The sequence below is a fragment of the Macaca nemestrina genome, chromosome 3, assembly GCF_043159975.1.
Source record: "Macaca nemestrina isolate mMacNem1 chromosome 3, mMacNem.hap1, whole genome shotgun sequence".
NCBI classification, from domain to species: Eukaryota; Metazoa; Chordata; class Mammalia; order Primates; family Cercopithecidae; genus Macaca; species Macaca nemestrina.
The window spans coordinates 94494294-94520505 of NC_092127.1; the positions used below are offsets into that span (position 1 = coordinate 94494294).

Here is a 26212-nt window from a genome sequence, read left to right on the forward strand (position 1 = left end):
TCAGGAGTTCGAGACCAGCCTGGTCAACATGGCAAAACCCCGTCCCTACTAAAAAAAATATAAATGAGGTTGATTTTTTGTAAGAGCAAACAAGGACTAACTCAAAGAAATAATTTTTCTAGGAGCTTCCCACTTACTTAAGCAAGGAAAAGATAAGGAAACAAAAAAGGGATATTGCTGAAGGAATTGGAACTTACCATTTGTTGCTATACAGTGAATGTTTGTGTCCCCCCACCCCCAAATCATATGTCAAAATCCTAACCCCCTATGTGATAGTATTAGGTGAGGCCTTTGGGAGATGATTAGGTCACACAGGCAGACAGCGCTCATGAATGGGGTCCCTTATAAGAGATACCTTAGAGAGCTCCCTCTCCCCTACCATGTGAGGACACAGTGAGAAGGCATCATCTATGAACTAAGCAGCAGTCCCTCACCAGACACTGAGTATACAGGTGCCTGGATCTTGACTTCCCAGACTCCAGAACTATGAGAAATAACCGTTGTTTAAGCCACCCAGTCCATGATATTTTTTTTCTAACAGCTTGAACTAAGACATTTGTGTTAGGGGAAGAGTTTGCTCTTTGATGACAATTTCCATTTTCTCACATCTTTCAAACTCTGCCTTAACTTGTACACATTTCTCTGCTGTTGCCACCCCATAACGGATTTTATCATTATTAAGTGTTCAGTACTTAGTGTTTTGTAAATTCTTTAGTTATCTAGAGTATTCTTTGATCTCTACATAGAAAATGTTCTATAGGGTCTAAAGCCAGGTAAAGAATGAGCATGTATTATATCTATACAAAATGCAAATATAATATGAAGATTTTAAGGTGTAATGACAACTTAAAAGTCACTTGGAGCAATCCCCTGATAAAAGCCTGACTTCCTCAGTAACTGCAGGGCACTTATCACTAACTTTAGGCCCTCTCACTTTCCATCACCAATTTCTTCACTGGATCATTCTGATCCATGACTTCAAAAATTTATACTAGTTAGAAATAGCTTCTTATATGCAACAAAAATCTGCCATTTTGTAGTTTTAACATAATCCTAATATTAGAAAAAGAATTTATAAACAATAAAGGTATTTTTCAGATTCGGGATAAAGAGGAGAAAGGCATGTATTATTTAATGAATAGTGTTGAGACAAGTTAGCTGTTTGAAAATATAAAAGAATATGTCTGAATGTGTACCACTGAACAGCCACCCACAGTGAATCCTTAAAGAGGCCACATTTCTTGAGAAAGCCACCACAGTACCTCACGCTCCAGTGAAAGTGTCCTGTTGGCATTACAGAACAATAGCCAAGTGGCTACACACTCACTAACCAAATATTCTGGATCATATGTCCTGAACGCACCCATTCAATCACTCATTGCGTTCACTCATTCATTCAATAACAAAAAACAATTACTTGAATTCCCACTTTGTGTCAGGCACCTTCACACATCCTATTGTCCACTTTAATTTCCTGCCTTCATGAAGCTTACATTCCAGTATCCATTTTCCTGTAATGGACTCTGAGGATTAATCCCATCAATCTTCCCACTTAACCTTGTTTACCTGCCACAACCAGAAGGTCAAATCCCTTGGGTCATCGAGCATCTCCTGGACTCTTACTTCTTTACTGCTTTGTTCATCTCCTAATCTAATCACTTCACCATCTATCACAGCCCTCATAAACCCTTTACTGTTTTACTATACCTTCTTTGCAGTCTCTTCAAACAGAGGTTGCTTTTTCTTTCATATGCCTTATTCTTATAAACCTGGAGATAGAGCAAGTGTGCTCCTCGTTACTGTTTTAACTACTATCAGTCATCTTCGATCCTCTAAAATCCCAAGTCCTTGGAGACTCACTATACCATTCACTATATGGCCTTCCTACTGTCTTGTCTCTACTTCACCCACTGTTTGTTTTAGCTACTGACTGCCTTCCTCTTTACCCCATTCCAACAATCTCTCATGATTATTTCAATAATCATGTACAATCACTGAATAAATAATATTACTATTAAATTCTTTGACTTCTTCACTTCAATGATATATTCCTCTAAGGCTAAGTCTTACACCTGGAATACATCAGCATGCACTCCAAAATTCATAACCTTTAATTTTTCATCAACAAGTACAACATCTCTGAAATTTAAATTTTAAGGACCCTTTTTTTCTCAGTCTGCTATCTCTTGATTCTATTAGCTTTTTTTACTGTACCAAATTGACTCTGACCATTCTCATTAACTCTTATCAACTGAACTAGCTCTTTACAAATTCACTGACTTACCAATTTTCCACTCTCCATTACCCTCCACCTCAATATTTCTACACACCTATCAGCTCTTCCTCTAAAATACAAACCTATCCAATGCTCTCTATCTCCACAGCCACTACAATGCTTGCCTGAACTATGGGGATACTCATGAGAGTCTCCTGCTTTCATTATTTCTCCCTTACAATGAATTTTCCATAGTATTCAGGGTGATCTGTTAAAAATACACATCAGATGTTACTCCTATGACTACAATCCTATATTGGGCCTCTCATTTAATTAGGAAAATAATCTAAACTCCTTAACACAACCTACAAGGCAATCAATAATCTGGCCCCTGACTACTTCATGTACTCTCTTATCATTTTCTCTCTTATTTACTATGCCCCATTCAAAATGGCTCTTTTTCAGTTCCTTAAACACACCAACTGACTCCTGTCTCAGGGACTCTGCATTTGTTCTTCCTTCTGCCTGGAGAGGACATCTCCATATCCTTATGACTGACTCCTTCAGGGCACTCACATTTCAGCTCAAATTATCTTTTTCTCTAACTAGAGTCTAATGACCTTACTCTTCCCCTCCCCTCATTATATTGATGTTATACTATATTACTTTATAGAATATATCATAACCTAAAACTGTATTTTTCCTTATTTTGCTTTTTCATTGCATGTCTGCTCTACTAGACTAAGTTCATAATAGCACCTTCATTTTCCTAGAAACCAGCACAAATAAGTGCCTGATAAACATTTGTTGGATGTATTTATTATATATAATATATGCTAAACATGAGCAGGGGCCACTGCTAATAAGTGAGGCCTGAGACTAAACTAGAATGTTTAGGGAAAAAGACCCGCTTGGATTTAGGTCAAATAACCAGCCCAGATTATCATCTAGTATCAACTTCTCATATAACTGCTTTTCACCCAAAGACAGCTTAATTGTCTCAGTGAGTCTTCAGTTGATTTTCTTGGGATTATCTATGTAATTGTCAGAGATTAATGTCAAGGACTAGCATAATATGCCACCAGGTGGGATTTACTAGTGCAAAACAGAACTATTGCTTATCATTTTAGGAGCCATACGACATGACTCACTCTTACTGGGTTTATTTTCTTTTAAAAATCCTTCTTTAATATTTAGTTTTGCCAACCTTACTGGTTACTGAACATGTATGCTGTATCTCCCTGCTTCATGGTACTCACAAATATGGGCAGCAAATTGTGGACCTCCTCATCCAAGTCACTAATCCTTTAAACAATATTCTTTGGCTAAACTCCTTCAACCTTTTATGCATTTACAAACATGATACTTATCAACCTCAATTCATTATTAAATTCAAAAGAATTTTAAGGGCCTTTCTTTGATTAATTGTTAAAATTAACATCTCCCCCCAATCTATCCAAAATGTGTTAAGTTGGATGTGATGTGTTTCTTGAGAACTTATTCTGGGTCTTGGCAATTCTGCCCTCCTCTTCTCAGTGCTCACTAGCCATGCTTTTCAGAATGCCTGCTTGACTTTTTTCCAGGTGATCTCAAGTTCAAATTAGTTTATGGTTAAACGTTCACTTTTTTTTTTCTTTTTTGAAAATCAGTACTATATTTTCCTTTTACCACTCTTCTATTTTCTTTCCCCTACAGGATTTGAAACAAACGCAGATAGTACTCAGTGAATCTCATCTGTAAGTCGTCTACATACACTGAACTGTAAGTCATTAGGGAAAAGAGTCTAGCGAGAACCATTTAGAATCACTTTCTATCTGGGGCTTCAAATCCCTCCAGGATGTAAATAAACGTCTGGATTTCGGTTATTTTTATTTGCTATGTCTTTCGACACAGAGCATTTATTAGTTTCACAATCACCCTTGACAACATCACTTCTTTTTTTTACTTATCCCTTGAATAGATGCTATCTGATTGTTTTACCTTTCATATATAAAGGATTTTTGGTTTTACTGTTGGTGGGTGTACTTTTTTAAAACATACCTGTGATTCTGCTCCAACATCCCTGCTGAGAGCTTTGCTGATTTTAACAAGTATGTGATTCCACTGTTGTAAGCCAAGGCTAAACTTGATTCCATCAAATTTGTTTAAGTGTTGCTTCTCTGTATTAAAGCTTCAAGTTCACTCACTGTCTAACCAATGATATGCAACTACCTGAAGACATTAAAATCTTTCAGAAATTTCTTCTCAATTTTTTTCTTCTTAAAAAGTACTAGCATTTCAGGATAAAGAATGAAGTATGTGAAGAGGCAAAATAAGTGTGTACCACTAACTTGAAAATTATGCAACAGGTGTCACCTTAGTTTTAACACATTCTTCTGTTCAAAGATATAAATTCAGAATCTTTGGGAGTAGTCAGTTAGGTGCATCTGTGAGATGAACACTTATTACTGAGTTGGACACAGGAGTAGCATTCAAACAATACCCTTTAATACATACAAAAATAGAGAAACACAAAAGAGAATACATGGACACGTGAGACTAATTTTAAGATAAATGCAATTTGTAGATAGTTCTTTAATTTGACCAAAAGGAAAATGAAGATGTCCAAATATCCTTATCTGTCATATGCTTTATACTATATTATGTAATATATTGGTTCAATTTTCTTTTATAAAATCATATCATTCTAATAAACAAACCTTCACATAATATAAAAGTAGAAAAACTCAGACCTCTTAAACCTTCAATGTGACTGAAATACATAAAATAGAATAACAGCAAAAGATAGAAATTAAGCCTTCCATGATTTTGAAGACTGCCTTTTATCAATGCTCGTAATTAATTTTTAAAGTTGTGATTTCTTTTGAAGTAAAAAAAAAAAACAAAAAAAAACTAAAGTGCAGAAGTCTTCTTCAATACTGAGTTTTAGTAAAGATAAGTTTCTTTAATTTTCTGGTTTAATTCAATAAAATAATTTTCTGTGTAATTTACTTCTCTAAAGGTGAGGAAAACAACTTATCCAAACAGCATTACAAGAGAAGAATTACCGGTCTGACAAAATTCTGCCTCTAAGGAACTTGGTGAATATTCTGGGATTATGAAGGCCAACTGTGCATATTACGAACACTTTTATAAATAACAGATCATTGTAAGTGCTAATAGTACAAGTTTAATTTGGTAAACAACAACAACAGATATTTCCAGCATTAACAGAGAATTAAACAATTTGTATATGAAAATACATAGGAACTATGTTTCTTGCCTCAATAATTTTTAAGTACTAGTCTCACAAGGAACTGAAGTGTAGTAATTACTTATGTTCAATAGATGGCGACCTTTACATTGTAGTCAGCAAAACAGTATTTGCATAAAACAGTATACTCAACCAGCAGAAAATCAAAGATCAATTAGAAATATTCCATTATTTTGCAAGAGACAAAAACTACTTGATCATATACCCATTTTTTTGACCCGTGGTCTTTTTTTACAGGTTGGCAAACATATTTTGTGGAAATGTATCTTGCTGTACTATATTTTGGGGTAAATTCAATTGTTAATTCTTACTTCATGAAAATATGTGCAAGTATTAGGCTAGGGAATAATTCCTGCTTTCTTCGCATAGCTTATTAAGAATAGCAGCTTTAGGTAATATACTCAACTAATGTTGTCTTACTTAATAAGGACATGTCACAAGAGACCAGTATGTTTGTGAAACACAGCAATAATGAAGACATGGGATGGGTCAGCAAACTGTTTCTTCATTAATCTATTTAGTGTGGGTCAATGAATATTAACAAACAAAGTTTTCTTAAAAAACTTACAAAACAGTATGTTCAGAAATATGTAATTTATGCTTCCTAAATTTTCAATGAATGTACAAAGGCAATAGGTTTCTCCTTATAAAGTAACTTTAACTCTATTCTTCCAGTTCTAAAATTTCATTCTGATGGCCTTCAGCCAGAAATCATGTGGACATTATTTGGTGCTAGAAGATAGTCTATAAGAAGATGGTTTCCCCCCCTCAACATAACTGTTTCAGTTGTGTATTGTAACTGGTAACCTGAGTTTGAATTGTTTTTCTACTAAAGGGAGAAGCAGTCACTCTTCTCCTAATGAACATTTTAATTCTTTGACAATTGGGAAGCCATATCATACCTTATAATGCTTAACCATTGATATGGTTTGGCTCTGTGTCCCCACGCAAATCACCTGTCAAATTATAACCCCCACGTGTTGAGGGAGGGACCTGGCAGGAGGTGACTGGATCATTGGGGTGGTTTTCCCATGCTATTCTCATGACAGTGAGTTTGTTCTCACGAGATCCGGTTGTTTAAAAGTGTGTGGCACCTCCCCCTTCTCGCTCTCTCCTGCTCACCATTGTGAAGATGTACAGTTTCCCCTTCACCTTCCACCATGATTGTAAGTTTCCTGAGGCCTCCCAACCCATGATTCCTGCTAAGCCTGTGGAACTATGAGTCAATTAAACCTCTTTTCCTCATAAATTACCCAGTCTCAGGTAGTTCTTTATAGCAGTATGAGAACAGACTAATACAACCATAATAAATATGTGAAAAATCAGAACCCATCATTCTTTAAGCAAGGGAGATAAAGGAACGACTGATAAAAATATGTTTTGATCATTATTTTAGATATCCTTTTGCTAAACTAAAATGCCACTTTATTTATATATAGCATTAAAAATTTGAAACTACATAGGTTGATATTAATATTATAATACAGTAGAAAATGAGAACGTGGTGAGATCAAGAAAAATATTTTTTAACTTAAATTGCACTTTGACAATATGATTTTTCGGCATAAACGTGTGTGTGTGTGTGTGTGCGCGCGCGCGTGTGTAACATAATTATCTCTAAATAAAATTTTCTATGGCCTCCTATAATTCTCTATTCTGGTAGGCCATATATTAATAACTTTCTATTATTAATATGTTACTGATAAGATGGCTGTTGCCTCTTTTAAATCAATGTTGTAGATTAGATTCTTAAATTTAAACATTTCCTTATTAATGATAAAATTTTCTCAATTAGTATTTCTATTCAGAGTACAAACTAAGCATTTCATGTACCTATTTTTAAAATTGTTATTCTCTCCTCACAGGAATCACCATGCTCTTCATGTTGAAACACACCAAAAACACAAAGGAAGACATTAAAAAACAAATGTTCATTTAATGAAAAAAAGTCTTTCACAACTAATTAACAAACAGAAAATATCAAGATAAAAATGTCAACTTTTGGCAATTAGATCACTCCAACAAAGGACAACTCCCCTTTCAAGTGACTTAGGTATGGTTTCACTTTACTTTCAATATAGGTATCAATGTTTTGATATTTTAATGTCTTGATATTTTTATTGAACTTATATTCCATTAGAGATAGTGTGTGCCATGCTGTAAACAATTTCCCTAAAATTCAACAATTAGAGAATTGGAGAAATACGCAATTATATGTAATTAGTAACTTTTAGTACCAAACATGGTGGGGCATACTAAAATTCTTATATTCAAAGAGCATATACTCTAGTTGAGGAAAGAGAACATGGAGACAGATACCGGTCATCCAAAGGAAAAAAGGAAGCACCAAAAGAGAGGTGACAACAATACTTCCAATTGGGTTCAAGTCAATTATTCTACTTAAGAATAACTTTTTCTTAAATGATAATCTGTCAAAATGAGGATTAGTATACAAAGACAGTTGGTGTATGTTATGGACCGAACTGTATCCCTCCAGTATTCATATGTTGGAGCCCTAACCCGCAATGTGACTATTTTGAGATCGGTCCTTTTAAGAGGTAATTAAGGTTAAATGAGGTCATACAAGTGGGACCATGTCCTCATGAGAAAAAGCGACCCCAGAGCTTTCACTCTTTCTCTGTGCCCCCACAGAGGAAAAGCCACGTGAGGAGACACAGTGAGACAGTGGCCATCTACAACCATGAGGAGAAGCCTCAACAGACACCAACTCTGCTGGCACCTTGACCTAGAACTTAAGAGTCTCCAGAACTATGAGATAATAAGTTTCTACTGTCCCAACTAACCAATCTGTGTATCTTGTTGTGGCAGCCTAAGCTGACTGACAACAGTGTATTTCTAATTGAAGAAACAGTTTACCAGAGATGAATTTTATAATCTTAACAACCATCTTCAAGATGAGTCATTTCATTGAATAGCTAGGCCTTTACTTACACAGCTACAGTTGCATCCAGGAAGAAATACCATGACTATTAGAATCCCTTTTCCTTCCAATTTATACTATTACACTAAGATTCTCATTTTTAAAGAGCTCAAACTTTAGTTGGAAACTTAAGACATGTAGACAAATATCCATAAGACAAATTACAAAAGTAAGTGTCAAATGAGAGGTAAAAATTATATAGCATGTAAGTTCAGAGGTGAGAAGATTATTTCTACTGTGGGGTGGGGCAGTGAAGAGGGCGCTCTATAGGTGAGAATGTATGATTGTGGGAAGGAATAAGAAAATCTAGGCCAGATGTGATGGCTCACACCTATGATCCCAGGACTTTGGGAGGCTGAGGCAGGCAGATTGCCAAGAGTTCAAGATCAGCTTGGGCAACATGGCAAAATTCTGCCTCTACAAAAAATTAGCCAGGTGTGGTGGTGTGTGCCTATAGTTCCAGCTACTTGGGAGACTGAGGTGGGATGATCACTTGAGCCTGGGAGGTCGAGGTGCAGTGAGCCATGATAGCGCCACTGCACTCTAGGCTGGGTGACAAAGCGAGACTCTGTCTCAAAAAAAAAAAAAAAAAAAAAAAGGAAAAAGAAAAACAACAACAACAACAACAAAAAACCAACTTGGAAAAGGGAATATTTAAACTCAATCCAGTCATTCTCAGTAGCACACAACTGGTATATTGGGCTGGATGATTCTTCCGTCTGTGGGATTCTTCAGTGCATTACAAGATATTTAGCCACCATTAGCATCCTCCTTCCTTTTAACATCTGTACATTACCCTACACATTTCCAAAGGCAACAGAATCTCCCCAGAAGAGAACCAGAAGTAAACTTTTAAGGATGTGAAGAAAACAGCAGGTGTGTTCACACAAAATTCATTAAGTGAAATTAAATGGCTAATACATAAGATTCCAAATGCTATATATGGAAGACTAGAACACGTAAAATCATAATATTCTAAGTTCTGCTTTCCTGTTTTAAGTGTTCATTATATTTAATTGGTAAATCCTAATTTCCCATTTTGAAGCTTCTCATTTCATTGCTTCATTCACATATCTCTGATTATATTTGATTTCTAAATACATTTGCTGGCTCATTACTCTTAGGCTGCCTGTGATGAAGTCAACAAATAAACATCCTTAACTTGAGGCAAAAAAAATAAAGTAAATGCATGTTCCTTTTGACTTTCACATGCCTTTCAGTCTTCCCTTAACTGATCTTTTCTTTGAAGACTTCTAGATGCTGTGTTTGTGATCTGGGTTGAAGATTTAAGGAGAAAAGATAAGAAGTGGCCAAGATGAAGAAAGTGACGAGAAGATGAATAAAAGAGAACCTGTGCAACTGAGGTCTAAACTGGGGTCTACAAAAATATGATTCTTTTGCAGATCAGGTTCTCCAGAAAGCAGAGCTTAGCATGTAGGATGCTTATTAAGAAATGTCTCTAGGGTCAATAACTGTGAAGGGGAAAGGACAGAAAAGGAAGCAGGAATGGGCAGGAGAGGTGGAGTTGCCAAACAAAACTTAGGACAGCCTCAGCTGACTCCACAGCAGCTCTGGAGCTAGAACGGTCCCTTCAAGTTGGTCTTAATTGGGATGAAATAACCAGGTTTTTTACTTCCCTCTCTTCCCACTTATCAATCAGTTCACTGCATGTGGGCAGACCCACCAAGCCTAGGGTCTTGAAGAGGGACTGTCTGCAGCTGAGGTGATTTGTGAAGGGGCTGGCACATGAAGGCTGTTTGCCTACCACACTCCCATCAGCAGTGGTATCAAGTCCTCCACTGAAGTGATATCTGAGTGGGCAGCACAGTGTCTACCATAGATTCTAACTCCAGAGAAGTGGAAACTTGGGGGCAGAAAGTAATCAGTGAGTTACAAATCTCAGTCTAAAACTCAGAATTTATCACTTGCTGCTTCTTACTACTTCTAACCAAGAAAAAAAAACTATAATTCCTACTTTGGAAAGAATGTGCAAGGAAATATTTACTTGCTTTAAGGAATTTTCTGGAATGGGATAAACAAAAGGAAAGTGTCCAGCCAATTCTAGCCAAGATTTTACAGAGCAGCTAAATCCTCAAATTCATCACTATTATGAAGAGCATCATATGTCAAATTTAATACATCAAAGTGTTTTCGTATTTTCTGTATGGTTTTATGTATGCTCTGTAGGATATTCTGTTTGTGTTCCCTACATACATGTTATCAACATATATTTATGCCTCTCTTTTCTAGGTCTTCATTGGGTCTCAACAGGAAAAATATTAAATTGTTAATAATCAGGGCTGGCACCAACTAGGTGAGTGCACTGCAATTAGCCGCCTGACAGGAACCCTCCCTGCTTCTTCATTTTCTAATTTTATTTGCAAGCAGTTAGATATGATATCATAATTTCCCATTTAAAACGTTATGGATAGGAATGGGAACATAAGTGTTTTGTCTATGTACAGGAGTTCTAGCACGCTTCCCTGCCTAGCCTGGACTCCAGTCACAATGACCTTTCTGTTCTGTGTTCTTGCATGCTCCTTTCCACACTTGTCTCCCCACCTTCCAGTCATCACATGGCTGACTCCTTTTTTCTCCCAGCTGCTGGCATTAAGGTTGTCTCTTCAGAGGTCCACATAATCTAAAGTAATCCTTCCCTGACTAAGCCATACTTATTTTATATTAACTTATTATCTTGGTAACACAATTACCTTAGCTCATCTTGCTTATACATTTATCTGTTATTCATTACTGTATCCCTAGTACATTGATTAGTGCCTGGCATTTACATATATAGCAATTATGCATTTGAAACAATGAATGCTGGCAATGAGTAAATATTTATGATTTATATGATTTTTAAATACACATCAGAAACACAATAATTACAAAATTACATACCTGGAGGGAAAATCAATTCATTCTATATTTTTGAATAATTTTGAAAAAAAGAAGGAACTGCTACTCTGTGTCCTAACACCACAATTTGTATTAAATAAACTCTAAGATGTCTATATATCTGAGCCTTCCTAAAGGGCACAATGATGCATGAAAGAATGCTTTTGTTTCCACAAATACTATAATTTTTGAGGTAACAAAAATACATTGGACCATGTGTGAGACACTCAGTCTTGTGAATAAAACACTATAAGAAAAAAATGTTGAGGCCGGGTATGGTGGCTCACGTCTGTAATCCCAGCACTTTGGGAGGCCGAGGCAGGCGGATAACTGGAGGTCAGAAGTTCGACACCAGCCTGGCCAACATGACGAAACCCTGTCTCTACTAAAAAATATATGAAAATTAGCTGGGCATGGAGGTGCATGCCTGTAATCCCAGCTACTCAGGAGGCTGAGGCAGAAGAATCACTCAAACCTGGGAGGTGAAGCTACAGTGAGCCAATATCGCGCCACTGCACTCCAGCCTGGGTGACAGAGCACAGCTCTGTCTTAAATTAAAAAAAAGAAAGAAAGAAAGAAAGAAAAAAATGTTGAAAACATTCTTAAGAGCAACTTCCCAATTTCACTTTAAAAACAGGCCTATAATGAAGAGTCTGTATAAGAGAGACAAACAAAAACAAGTCATAAATTAGGTCACCAGATTTACAATAATATTTTTGCAAGAAGCTTTTATAATTTTTGGCTAGTGTTTAAGCTAGGAATATAAGATGTCCCAGGAGATTCACTGAGCTCAGGAATTCATCTTCTGACAGGGTCAAATGGAATGTCCTTTATGATCCTGGCTGAATATTTGTCCTCATACTCAAGTATGGATCATTCCATTATCTAAGTCTGTGCTTTCAATGAAATACTAAATACTTCATTTTTAATTAAGCAAGGTATTAAAGTTTTATTTTAATTACATCTGTTTTAAGTTGTAACTCTATACAGGTTCTCTTGTCTGTATTAGGGAAAATTTTTCCCATTTACCTAAAGTTCTTTTGAGTCGTTCTTTCTGTCCACTCTGTAGTTATTCTAGAAATTGGATTATTGGTGGAAAATACCACGTTTACTCAACCACACCATTTATTTTTATGAGGTTTTAATTCTATAGTTTCTCAAACATCATCTTTTGGGATCCTGGAAGAATTACTGGGTATAGGAAAGCCTGGTCTAAGAAAGTAGAATTTCTTACAGAGGCCAGAGACACAGTTATAACTGGGATTGATGTCAGCATCATAAAAACACAAGCAGGCAGGACATCTGTCTTAGTATCTGAAGAAGAACTAATATGACAAAAGAAAGATGTCTTATATATCATGAGGTATACTAGAAATGAGCATAGATAAATCCTAGAATTATTTTTAAAATGCATTTGGCAGGCCAAATTTTATCAATCACTATCTAAAATTAATGTTAGTTTCTCCAAGTTCTCAGGCAGTTGTACTAGACTATTATGTCACTAAAGTGAAAGAATACCTGGAAAAATAAAAATAGACCCTTGAATGCAGGCAAGGTCCTTCAGCAGTAGTTTCACACAAATAATAATTCTATATTGCACAACAGTCAACTGATCTTATGTTACTCACATAGGATACTACATATTGTAGTAATTCAGGGGGAAAAATCAAACATGATCCTTTACCATGTTTTATTTATTTATTTATTTATTTATTTATTTAGAGATAGAGTTTCGCTCTTGTTGCCCATACTGGAATGCAATGGTGCGATCTTGGCTCACCGCAACCTCTGCTAGTGAACCTCCCAGGTTCAAGCGATTTTCCTGCATCAGCCTCCCGAGTACCTGGGATTACAGACATGCGCCAACACGCCCGGCTAATCTTGTATTTTTAGTAGAGACAGGGTTTCTCTATGTTGGTCAGTCTGGTCTTGAACTCCCGACCTCAGGTGATTTGCCCGCCTCGGCCTCCCAAAATGCTGGGATTACAGGCGTGAGCCACTGCGCCTGGCCTGCCATGTTTTATACCCATATTTTAGTAACCTCACAAAGTTAAAAGTGTTTTCCAAATGAAATGTCAGAGAACTGTTTATTTTACCCAGTTATACTGTAACAACTCCTGCATGGCACTGTGTCTAGCCTCAAGGAAACAGAACCAGTACAAAGCTAAGTTAAAGGCAACTTTATTACAATACTTTTCCAAACTTCAAAATGCATTTATTACTAAATGTAGCTCTAATATATAATACACTATATTACAAGGCAGAAAGCATTTCTGGTCATATATTTAGCTTCCATGTATTGCCCAAAACACAGCTTCCTAGGAATAGCAGCAGTGCACAGTAGTTTATATCACTAAGTAAAATATTTCTCTGATGTCTCATAATCATTCATATTATAATTTATGTTCTTCTGATTAAAAAAAGCAAAGCTATCTTTTCTATATCTTATTAGTTAATACCTAGAAATTGTCTATACTCTAAAAACATCCACTAGCTTAGAGATATTTCCTTTGATAGGAAATAGGATTTGAAAATCCAACCAAACCAAAGAATACTGTATTTCTCCATTGCACATGGGGTAAAATTCTCTTCTTTCCTTTTCCAGGAGCCAAATCTGGACCTCCTCCTCTTCATAGAGCCATCCTGAATAGTACCTACTTTAAAAGATACCTAAATCTACACTGCGTGCACTCTTCTTTAATAAAGTCTTCTCTGTTTATTCTTGCCTCCTTATATTTACTTATTTAGAATAATTTACAATCAACCTTGAATGTTACATAATAATAAACTTAAAAAGTAATCTTGGGAAATGTTAATAACATAAAGGAAGTATTTTCCAAATTAGACAAGGACATTATTTGCTCATTATCCTCTGCTACAACCAACCAACCAAATTCAACTTATGAAAATAATTCATTTTCCAAGGTTACTACCCTAATAACAACAAAAACAGATACAAATCCACTGAACAGATCTAGTCCCTTAATATTCTTTCTTTCTTTCTTTCTTTCTTTCTTTTTTTTGGTTTTACATTTGTGAGCTACCAGCTAGCATAAAACATGTTCATCTTCCTTTTCTCACAACAATAGGAAATTGTTAGAAAAGTATAGAAAAAGTTCTATTTTTTCGTAAGGCAAATTTAATACAGATTTTGCTATGAAGTTGAAAAAAAGTAAATGAAAAGGTATGTGCTGGCTGCTTGGGGGACAAGGCTCATAAATCACTGTACGTTAAGAGCACGTGCTGAAACTTCATGGTGCCAGTCACGTAATTTTGTGTATTTGGGACTAAAGACGTGAAGGGGTATCTTTTCCCTGTGGAGAAAAAAAAAAAAAAAAAAAAAAAGAGTGATAGAAGAGTCATAAGAAATAGAAGGAAAAAGGTTCTAGACTAATTCCATCATGCAGAAAACATGCCTTATAAAAGCTTAATTTCACATAGCTACTTTATTAAGTGGCAAAGATTTTAAGGGTGGAGCATTTTTAGAAATACAGAAATTAATCCATAGATCCCTCTTGGAAACATATATTTTTATGCTCAAAATAAAGTGACTGCAAGACAACACACAAGCACATTCACAGACATATGTATTGTTAGCAAAGCACCCCAAAATACACCCTTCTGCCCACTTCTTATTTCAATACTAAGGAAAACACGCCTTAAAACCCAGACAATACCCACTACTTTAAAAATCTGCAAGTTGTACATTTAGGTCACACAAAAGGCACCAAAGTTAAATGCTTAGCTTCTAGCTGCAAAGACGAAATGCCATACCATTACACTTGACAATCTGAAAAACCAAATTGAGACCATTCATGAAAGGAAAACATTCAATTGACAAAAAGATAGAGAACTTACTTTGCCTTCTTTGTATTATCAGCTTCAGATTCTTTCACTGAAATATAATAAGCAATATCCAAATATTAGTTTGTTTTGTTTAACTTCAAAATCACTTAAGCAATTACCTGCACCAATCAATATCAAATGTTCAACTTCCATGGAGCCACTAAAACGAATTCCACAGTAGCCTGTTGTTGGCTATAAACTATAGTTAGTACAACTACTATTACGTCTATACTTTTCATGGGCTGGTGATTGATTGATTGATTGATTGATTGATTGATTTATGAGACAGAGCCCCTCCCTCCGTAGCTCAGTCTGGAGTACAGTGGCATGATCTCAGCTCACTGCATTCTCTGCCTCCCCGGTTCAAACGATTCTCCTACCTCAGGCTACCAAGTAGCTGGGATTACAGGTGTCTGCCACGATGCCTGGCTAATTTTTGTATTTTTAGTAGAGGCAGGGTTTCATCATGTTGGCTAGTCTGGTCTCAACTCATGACCTCATGATCCTCCTGCCTCGGCCTCCCAAAGTGCTGGGATTACAGGAATGAGCCACTGCGCCCGGCCTGGGGTCTTATTTATATTACCCATGTTATGCACAGCATAATTTAAAAGCAAACTGTCTCGGGGTTGTTTTCTAACAACTACCAATCAGTCTCAATGCTACTCTCTGTGGCAAAAAAACACTCATCCATTAGGACACCTAGAAGTTCACTTACAATGTTCAGTCCCAGTAATCTGGGCAAGGATTCGGAAAGAGCGAGACTGAGTTGTTCCAGTCCTTGGACGCCAGTCTTCAGTATCCTCAATCAGTCTCTTCTTGCTGGCATCACTGTGAGTGGGTATATGATAAAACTCTGTATTGCGCTCCACAATGTGTTTTCTTGGTGGGCTAGGGTTAAGGAGAGAAAAAAAAAAAAATTTAATTGTAAAATTATATTAAAAGGATAAAATATCTTCTAGTAAATTATTTATAATTTATATGATTAATCTTCAATGTTCCTTTTATATAAACAGTTTGCTTTGCAAGTATATTCAGTCTCAATTTTTTAAAAGATCTATCTAAAATAGGCTGGGCATGGTGGCTCATGCCTGTAATCCCAGCACTTTGGGAGGCCAAGGTGGGCGGATCATGAGGTCAGGAGATTGAGACCTTAACACAGTGAAACCCCATCTCTGCTAAAAGTACAAAAAATTAGTTGGGCATGGTGGCATGTGCCTGTAGTCCCAGCTACTGGAGAGGTTGAGGCAGGAGAATCGCTTGAACCTGGTAGGTGGAGGGTGCAGTGAGCCAAGATCGTGCCCCTGCACTCCACCCTGGGCAACAGAGCGAGACTCTGTCTCACAAAAAAAAAAAAAACAAAAGAAAACAAAAAAAACCTTTTAAATTATAAGTAAAAAACTGCACTTACAATGTTAATATAAAATAACGCTATTAGAATGTATTCAACAGAAAGATTACCGTTTAGGTGGGATTTTCCTTTTAATTGACAGAGGAAGGCAGCAGAAGAAAGATTTCCAACATGAAGAAAAAGGAAAGGAAAATGATAAGAAAAAAAGAAAACAACTAGAAAATGAAAGTCCATAGTAGTCAAAATCAAACTTCCTGAAATTATTTGTATTGTTCATTGTATGCCACATGAAACATAGATGTGGACTATATTCACAACGACCATTAATATCAATATGCTGCTAGAATGTACTGGCTTTCATGAAATTAAATGATCAAATCTTCACTAGGCCCAGGAGCCAAGTATGGTTTAGTAGAGGCTAAACTAGCAATTCCAAATACAATTTTGAAAAGAGTCCAAACTATTCCTTTCCACAGTTTTCTCATTCATATGTACAGGTATTCCTTATCCTAAAGATAGCTATGTGTGGGATCAGCACAGTGAAGAAGAAGTACGGCATATGAGCAACTACTGAAATAGGTATTAAAAGATCAGAATTTAAAGCTTGGCTCTAAGACTCTTTAGAAAGTCAGTCTCTTGAATATCACACACAAAATAGTGTTCTGAGGATGTGTAAACTACAGAGTTCAAGAACTTTGAGTTTGCTATGAACATTCATTTTTATTTTAAAAGGGCATAAATACAAAGGAATTTGCAATGTGTATTTTAACACTGTATGATATACTGAGCATAATGAATAGTCTCCACTTCTCCCCCCTCAAAACAGGGCAAATGCAAATTTTTGGAGGCTATGAGTTTAATTTCAAGAGAAAAAGGAACATGAGTCTGGACTAGGAGACTATTGGCACAAGATCTGAGTACAGAAAGTGTTATAAATGTGGTCAGATGTGAGTGGCAACACCTGCTAGGTTCAACTCACCATGAGAAAACAATAGTGCTATCCGCAGGCCACATGACTGTTATCATTTTAATAGCTACATAACCAAAACTGTCTCAGCACACTGGAAAAGCTTTTCTCCAGTGAAGAACAGGATAGAATTACAGTTAGTAACACTGGCTTTAAAGTCAGATTCAGTGTGTGCTTTATGCAAGTCATTTCCCTAAGCTCAATTTCCTCATTTGAGAAATAAGACTTGCATCTTAAGGGGTTATTTAAGAACAAATAAGATAGATAATGTATGTAAGGTGCTTTCTGCAGTATATAACATGAGGTAATGATCATCATAATGTATTCTTTTATGATTACTAGAAAATCAACTGCAATACATGTTTAAGACTATGAATAATCTGCATATACAAAATAACAAATCAGTAATATTTATGCAAAAAATCATAAAAAATACTATAACTTGTGGTAATATGCTAATATCATATGATTCCACAAATAAAATATCTAAAAGACCTTCCACTAATATTGAACAAAACCTAGTTCTTTTAAAAATGAACAAAATGTTTTAAAATTAGGAAACAAGCATAGATTTCTTCATAAACACACTGCCTTTGGCAGACATAAAACAGACAACTCTTTATCTAATGCAAGTACTTGAAAAATTTTATATTCAGCTATTAAACTTATTATAGTTTTAAATTTCTCCACAAGTATTGAGTGTAGTTTGCTCTTAAATGATGTTAATTTCAAGTGTAAGACTATTTTATCCTCTATAAAAGGTTTGAAATCTAAAAACAAAACAATGGTGTCAAGCTAAGATATCACGAATAATAGAACGACACTACCTAAGTAGCATTTTTAGCTATGACACACTTGTAAAAAGTACACTACCCCTTAGATTCTTTGTGTTGTTTACCACACCTTAAGGTCTTATGTCAAATGATATGAAGTTTCTAAACATTTAGTGCTTTCTGGTTCTGAAACTCCAGAGTGTGATAACTATGATGAAAGAAAAGAAAAATTTCAATAATTTTATTTTAAAAAATACATTTGGTATAGAATGTAAAATTTACTCTCAGGGGCAAGTAATTTATGAACATTAATTACTGTTCAAAATATGAACATTAAAAAAAAATAATAAACTAAAGGAAAGCCCAAACTACAGTTCTAACTCCGGTATACACTGTCCATAATACTCATCTATCTCAATGAAGGTTAACTTACTAAGTTTTTAGTTACAGAAGTGTGGGTGTTCTAAACATACCACTGATGCATACGAAATTCTCTAGCATAAAAAAAAAAATGCTTCTTATGCTCCTTAACATTTTTGAAAATTCTTATGAGAAAATCCTAACAAAATTTGCTGGTAGTATTAAATTGAAAGCAAGAAGGAAAGTTACAGAGACAATTACAAACTGAATCATTGGTTAAGTACTTACACAGTGCCAGGGTTACTGAGGGAAGAATAATACACACAAAAAAGATGTGATAGAGAAGAGAAGACATTGATGTTCCCCGGAAGATGACCAACAGACAAAGAGGGGAAAAAAGAAGAAAAAGAAAATAAAATGAAATTCATAACACAATGATTTTCAGTGAAGATGTTACACAAACATCATGCTTCAAAATAATCATGTAAACATAGACAAAAAATGAACAAATGTTAGTAAAAATTCTACTACACTGTTATAATCAAGACAACACTTTTGTTCCCCCATCCCACAAAACACTGAAAACTATTTTACATATTAATGCTACTTCAAGTATCAAGTGACTGAAAGATCCACTATTTTTTTAATGCACAAGGTTTTATAAAAATCATTTAAACATGAATCCAAATTCTTATGTTCTTAACAAAGGACAGAAAACAATCAGATGTAAAATACAGAAACAGATCATTTTAGAATCACTTTTAAAATCAGAAAAGAGTAAGAGAAAAATCTTTCAGTCTCACGTAATAGAAGTATATATTAATAGCAAGTGTAATTTCTCACATGAATTATCTTGAATCATATGTTATAGAAGAATAATTTGTTATTTGAATTTTTTCTTGTTTCTATGATGAAAAATGTAGGAAGCACAATGGATCACAAATAATGAGCTATCGCTCAATTTTCTTACTCTCTCCTGTCCCTCATTAATACCACCCTCATTCACAAGCAAGTTCCAGTAACTTTAGAAGTGATTTGTGGGAATTCCATAGTTCTGCATTATCAGTGACACAATTATTGCCCAGAAGGCATGTCTGGTAAGACACGGTAAAGGAACTAAGTTAGTAACACCTGAAGCAGGAGAACCTCAAAACATAATTCATTCACATAGCCTATCTTTTCAGTACAGAATCATTAACAACACATTCATATTACAGTAGGGATAGAAAAGACTAAAGTATAAACTGTATAGTTTGCCAAATAACACACTGTAGCATTTTTCAATTCTGCAATGACGTTTAGTCAGAGTAAGTGACAATTCACTACAAACATAGTAAGAAAAACTGCCTACCAGTTTTAATGCTAAGGCTGGTCAGTGTTGCTATATTTCCACATATCAAAATCAGTTTCATAAACTCAAGAGAGGGTTGAGTTACACTGAGTGAGTGTGAGATGCAGGATAAAGTTGATCTCAATAGTTTGCTTGCATTTACTCTTCTGTAGCCACAATGCACAGTATTCTCTCCTCTGCCTTGTTATTTTAAGTAGCAGGGAAATAGGTTTGCAAAATAATCTCATCCTGAACAGAGGTGAGTTTTAGATGTATATTTAAACATTTTAAAGTTTAGGAAAAATGTTTTATATTAATGTGAAATTAAGTGGGGGTAAATGTTCAATGGTGTGGTGGAGGGGCAGCAAGTGCAGGGTTGACTGATTTCAACCTAAAGGTGACAATTTGAGTATGCCAAACAAATATTTTTACATATTTTAGAAAAAATGCCCAAATGGAACAGTCCAAAATACACAGCAGTGGCAAATGTGCTAACATGATAGTCAGGTGATCTGGTTTCTCATTCTGGCTGTGCTGCCCACTTTCCCCCATGCCCTGGGCAAACTGCAATCTACAGAAGCCTCATTTTCCTCAACAGTGAAATCAATGACAATTTCTCTGTGTTTCAGACTTCCTCTAAGGGTTGATGTTTAGCATATTTGAAGACACTTTGAAAACTACACAAATACAGGTTTACTGTTGGAAAAGATTACCCAACTGCTCACAAAAAAAAGGGGGGGGGGAAATCTAACCCAATTGTAGTATATGTACATCAACTGATTCATATAGCTTCAATTCAATTCTATAATCATTAAGAATAAATACGAATCCAAAGTTACAGAAATAAGCCCAATCACAAGCAGGTGACATAGGGAAACACACATCAAAATTTGGCTTCAAAAGACCTAGGCTCAAATCTTAGCTCTATTACTTATAAGATGCGTGACTTGAGAAAAGTATGTAATCTCTTGGCATCAGAGTTTAAAGAACCAAATCACATAATGCATTTAGAAACACCTAGAACAATGCATAGTAATACCTAACAGATTAATGAATCTTAATCTTGAATTTAAAAAAAATTCTATCTAACCTAAATGCTTGTTTTTCCAAATCCCATTCTCCCCCTTTACAAGTCAAACATTTTTACACTGGAATCTAGTAACTAGCCTAAATCTCCATCCAGAAGAATTTAACTTTAAATGGACATAAAATAGAACAGGGTTTGGGGATGTTTACACTGGTATGCAATACTCCTATATATATAAAACGTAAAACTGTTCAATTAGTGAGACCATAGCCACACTGGAATGAAGTTGCTCTGATAATTCAGTAGTTGATTCTCTTGGATGTGTCCCAGGAGAGATACTTCGTATGTCCAATTCTACTTTATAGGATGATGGTAAAAAAAAAAAAAAATTTAGTACACGTTCAGAATAACTATAAGTTAACTAATAAAAATTATTTTAGGTTCTTATCTAATGTGATTTTTACCTATTTTTTGTTGTTGTTGTTGTTGTTGAGACAGAGTCTCACTTTGTCGCCCAGACTGGAGTGCAGTGGCCGGATCTCAGCTCACTGCAAGCTCCGCCTCCCGGGTTTACGCCATTCTCCTGCCTCAGCCTCCCGAGTAGCTGGGACTACAGACGCCCGCCACCTCGCCCAGCTAGGTTTTTGTATTTTTTAGTAGAGACGGGGTTTCACCGTGTTAGCCAGGATGGTCTCGATCTCCTGACCTTGTGATCCGCCCGTCTCGGCCTCCCAAAGTGCTGGGATTACAGGCTTGAGCCACTGCGCCCGGCCGATTTTTACCTATTTTTAAAGCTAGTAATCATCAGCCAGTGTAGTGTCAATACCAATGGAACACAAAAGTGAGGTTTGAAAGTTATACCATAGTGATTCCCAACATCTACACCAATAGTGACATTTAATCAGTTGGTATTTATCTCTCTTAACAAATTTCAAAAGTATGTGGACTTTCTACTATCCACTGACACACAACTGTACCTATAGAGGTCTGAACCTGTCAGCAACATTGAATTAAAAGTCTCTAGAAAAATCATAAAAGTTCTTAAGAGACCTTACCATTGGCTTTTGACACTGATTTGGACATCAACTCAGTTTTACATGTTATTCACTAGTTGTATAAATGTTTATGCTTTCTCTTCTGTCTTTGTGTTCTACCAGTCTCGACTAATATAAATTACATTCTCCCAAGCACTGTTTCTTTTAAGCCAATACATAGCAAAACCCACACACATTTTATGACTTATGTTAAACACTACTATTTATTACTATAAAGCAATTCACCACAACATAGCAATACAAACCAAGCTTACTGAAAATACTAAATGCGGTTATTCTAAATTATGGCTCTTTTGCAAAATTTAACTTAATTTTGCAAAAATCAGGCATTCATGCTGTTTACTCATATATAAATCACCATATTTCCTCTCCAGTAATGTGGATACTAACTTTGTCACTTGTGTTTTCTGCAAAGAGAAAAGTATTTTAAAATATTACTACACTATCATTATTTTTTTAATCTTCCAAGGCCAGGTTCTTCAAAATACCACACAGGAGCTGTTAGAAGAAATTTCAGTCCAACAAAATTAAAATTATTATAACAGACTAAAAGACTTACCTCTTGAAAGCAGTGGCACATTATAATGCAAGGATATATGGAAAAGGAAAACGTAAATCACTTAAACTACTTGATGCAAAACAGCAATCCTTCCAGTTTGAAATATAAAGTCCCACTTTGCTCTTAGTAGAGTAAGGAGAGTAGTAAAGAAAGCAGCCAGTCATGACCAATAATTTGTACATACAGAAGAAAGGTTTAAAGTTTCTTAACATGCCTTAATCCTTACTCATAGGAAGAAACAGGAATGCTTACATACTATTAATTTAAAATATTCTAAAAATATCAACATTATGTACAGATTTCATGCTATTAGGATGAACATCTAATTATTTCTTAGTAATGATGCTTCATTAATACGCATCTGTTTATGTCTTATGTTTATCAATGTTATACAAATCTGTGTGGAATAGCTATCAAATTAGCTTAAAAACTAAAAACTGATAGTCCTCCTGGTGCTTTGAGGAAAAAGACAACCTAAGCATTTAACTTTACATCCTTCTGAACTCTTACCATTTTTGGTCACTGGTATGTATTTTTTTTTTAATTAAAAAGTAACTAATATTAAGTAACAACTCTCGACTTTAAAAGAGTTTTGTTGTAGGTATTTTGCAACATTATAAAAATCTGGGAAATATAATAGTAACAAGTTTGACACTGACTCCAGAAAAAGTTTCACAACTTATGCAAAAAATGCATCCATTAACAGCACAGAACACCCACTCTTCAAAATGACACATCACTGACTAGTAAAGCATGTAATTTATTTTTATTTCTACAATCTAAATATTGTGAGAGAAAGGGCACTACCAATGAATGTGTCTCAGAGTTTCACAGACAACACACTTTAGTTTCAGAGTAATCAAGTTTTTATTGTCCTAACATCTAGACATTTAAAAATCAAGCTATTTTTAAATATATGCAGTTTGCAAATGCAAAGCAGTAACTTGCCTGAAAATGATGCAAAATATGTAGTAATCTCTTTTCTCCTGAATTTTGCACAGTGCTGGACAGCAGGCATGTGCTTAATAAACATGGTCAATTGATTAAGAAGCCATCATAAAGGCTCTATAATACTGCCTAGTTTCAGTTTAAAAATAATAAGCTTTAAATCATTTCAAGTTTTATCACCAAAGCCGTGCTTACAAAACACAAAACTTAAGCTTGGTATTTTCAGATGTTTTAAAAGCAGTACTTTTCCATAACCTCAGTTTGCTTTTAACTCTACAACTTTCCATTAAGAAGAGTTTTTTATGAGATTTCAAGAAGTGCTAGTAGAAAAGATTTTAGTTAAGACACTTACTTCAATGGATGTTTTTCTACTGAACTTGGAATTTAATAAACGTAATAAACTTCTGTTTTAGTCTTCTGTGTGGTTTGCATTTAACAGACAGCATCTTTCTTTGCAGGGTATCTACCCTGATTACTCGAAAATATATTGTCTTAAACATACTTAAAAAAAAAAAAATTACACCTGAACACTCCGTACTGTTTCTCTTCCTCACATGAAAGAAAAAATAACATTCTGTTTTGAAGGATACTAGTTTTCCTCTCTCTTTCTCTCTCTAAATATATATATATATTTAAATATATATAAGTATATATTTAAATCTCTCTCTCTCTCTCTCTCTATATATATATATATATATATAGAGAGAGAGAGAGAGGACTTTATATATATATATATATATATAGAGAGAGAGAGAGAGAGAGAGAGAGGACTTTAGAAAGCCACCCACAACCTCGAGACCGTATGTACAGCCCAGGAGCTGTTCTTCCAGAGCTCCTGCTCTCCCTTCTCTCAGCAGCAGCCTGGAGTTTTGCCACCTTCTCTTTCAAAGCCCCAAAGTTGCCATGGCAGCAGTGCTACAGAAAGCACAGCCTCTTCATTACAGGAATTAACATTTGGAAGGGATTATCTCAGAGAATGGACCTATCCACACAATTATTTTAATTATATTTTCCTGGGAACTGGCATTGGTAAAAATCATCAGTCCTGTAGACTATTTTCCTTTGTTTTCCTTTTAAGGTACATTTTTGTCACAATAAATCTGATCAAAATGATTTTAAATAAATGACTGCCTTAAAGTATCACCCCTGAATTCCAAAAGGAACAGAAAGACCATCATTATTTTCTCTCTTTCCTTCTTTAGTTTTTACTTTGCAAGTAGGATTATATTATAGAAAAGAATTATTTTTTAAAAAGATACTGTACATGACCTCTCATGGCCAACTTAAATCCTTGCTCCTCAACATAAATTCCTATCTGATAACATTACATTTGAACTGGAAGTGTTAAAAAAATAAATAAACAAATAATTAAAGGTTGCTGAGAGATGTGTGATCTTATAACTATGTGTAGTTCAAATAAGTTAATAACTTCAACCAATTTTTTAAATAAATACATACCCCCAAAAGGGAAAAACAATATGAAACAGATTTTCAAAATGTTCTGCTAACATTATATATTTAGTGTCCAATAGTTTAAATTTACTCATTTTAAAAAACCTTTACAATGAATATAATTTTTATATTCATTGTATTTTTATAATTTTATAATTTGCTTCTAATGCTTTCTAAGCATGCCTTGTTTCATTACTGTCTGCTTTTAAAGAATAAATTCTAACTTAAACTTATCTGAAAACAATGTTGTTAGCTCTCTGCTCTAAGCTAATGCTTCATATACAGACATGAGTCAAAAGTAGACTGGTTTTCCTAAGATTACTTTCTAGAAAAAAAATCACTTACAAATTCATGATTTACCCTCTCCTTAGGATGAGCTGCATAAGGTGACAACAACTGTAATCACTGTTTGAACTTTTGGTGGCCTGTTTAAAAGGATGAAAAAATTGAGGAAGAAAGATTCATGATTTGCCTTGCATTATAACTGCCAGCTGCTCAATGCTGTGTCAGGACTTGCAGAAAATGAGTTACAGAGATGTTACATGGTTCAGAACATGTCAAAATGCACAAGTAGGTTTTGAATAAGTGATAATTGCTTTGCAGAAAGTACCCTATGTATATAAAAGCCATATGTTAATGAGGCAAATAACACTTCATCTCCCTTCAAAGAAAGCTGGTTTTGGGGGAGGGGAATGTAGATTATTTCCTGGAAATTACCTGAAAGAAGAGTTCTGGTAAGAGCAGAAAGCACCCTTAGCCACCTACCCATTTTGCTGTTTACTGTCACCCTGGGATCCTCTTCTCTGTCCCTCTGCTAGCTCCTGAGAAGTCTCGGAACACACGCTGGTGACTGTGGGCTGCCGTGGGACATTAACTGCAGTTTTACCAGCGCTCAGTGCAGATGGAGACTGGTCAGCACTAAGATTGGCATTAGCATGCAGTCCAGATGCAGCAAACAGGGGAGGAGTGACGGCAGCCACGGGTGAAGGGGAAGCATGTGATGAAGTGGTCGCATGGGCTGGGGTGAAGGCAGACGATGGTGATGGGATGGATGTGACTTTTGGTGAAGACACAGAACCAAAAGGCCGTGGTGCCTTATTGTAGGCCATGTTGTTTGTGGAAGTGACTTTGGACACAGCAGGAGATGTAATGGGCACAGGTTTAACTACTTCTTTAGGTTCTCCCTATGTAAAACAAAAATAAACATACACAAAACCACACCAAACACATGCAAAATATA

At 35.4% G+C, this 26212-nt stretch overlaps 1 protein-coding gene across 19 annotated transcripts in view; it reads right to left on the reverse strand.

The window, feature by feature from the left end:
- LOC105479611 (PDZ and LIM domain 5) overlaps nt 1-26212 on the reverse strand; it is a 217707-nt gene that overhangs the window by 63467 nt on the left and 128028 nt on the right. For 4 of the 19 annotated variants that reach the window (XM_071093301.1, XM_011737645.3, XM_071093303.1 and 1 more), the window contains exons 5-9: nt 25738-25829; nt 18890-18904; nt 16612-16629; nt 15869-16041; nt 15166-15202 (exon numbers count right to left, since the gene is read on the reverse strand). In XM_071093301.1, the coding sequence (XP_070949402.1) occupies nt 15166-15202; nt 15869-16041; nt 16612-16629; nt 18890-18904; nt 25738-25829 (335 nt within the window). Of the gene's footprint in view, nt 1-13472; nt 14622-15165; nt 15203-15868; nt 16042-16611; nt 16630-18889; nt 18905-22403; nt 22421-25737; nt 26157-26212 lie in introns of those variants that run through there. The other 15 variants (XM_011737635.3, XM_011737648.3, XM_011737640.3 and 12 more) reach the window with 9 other exon arrangements.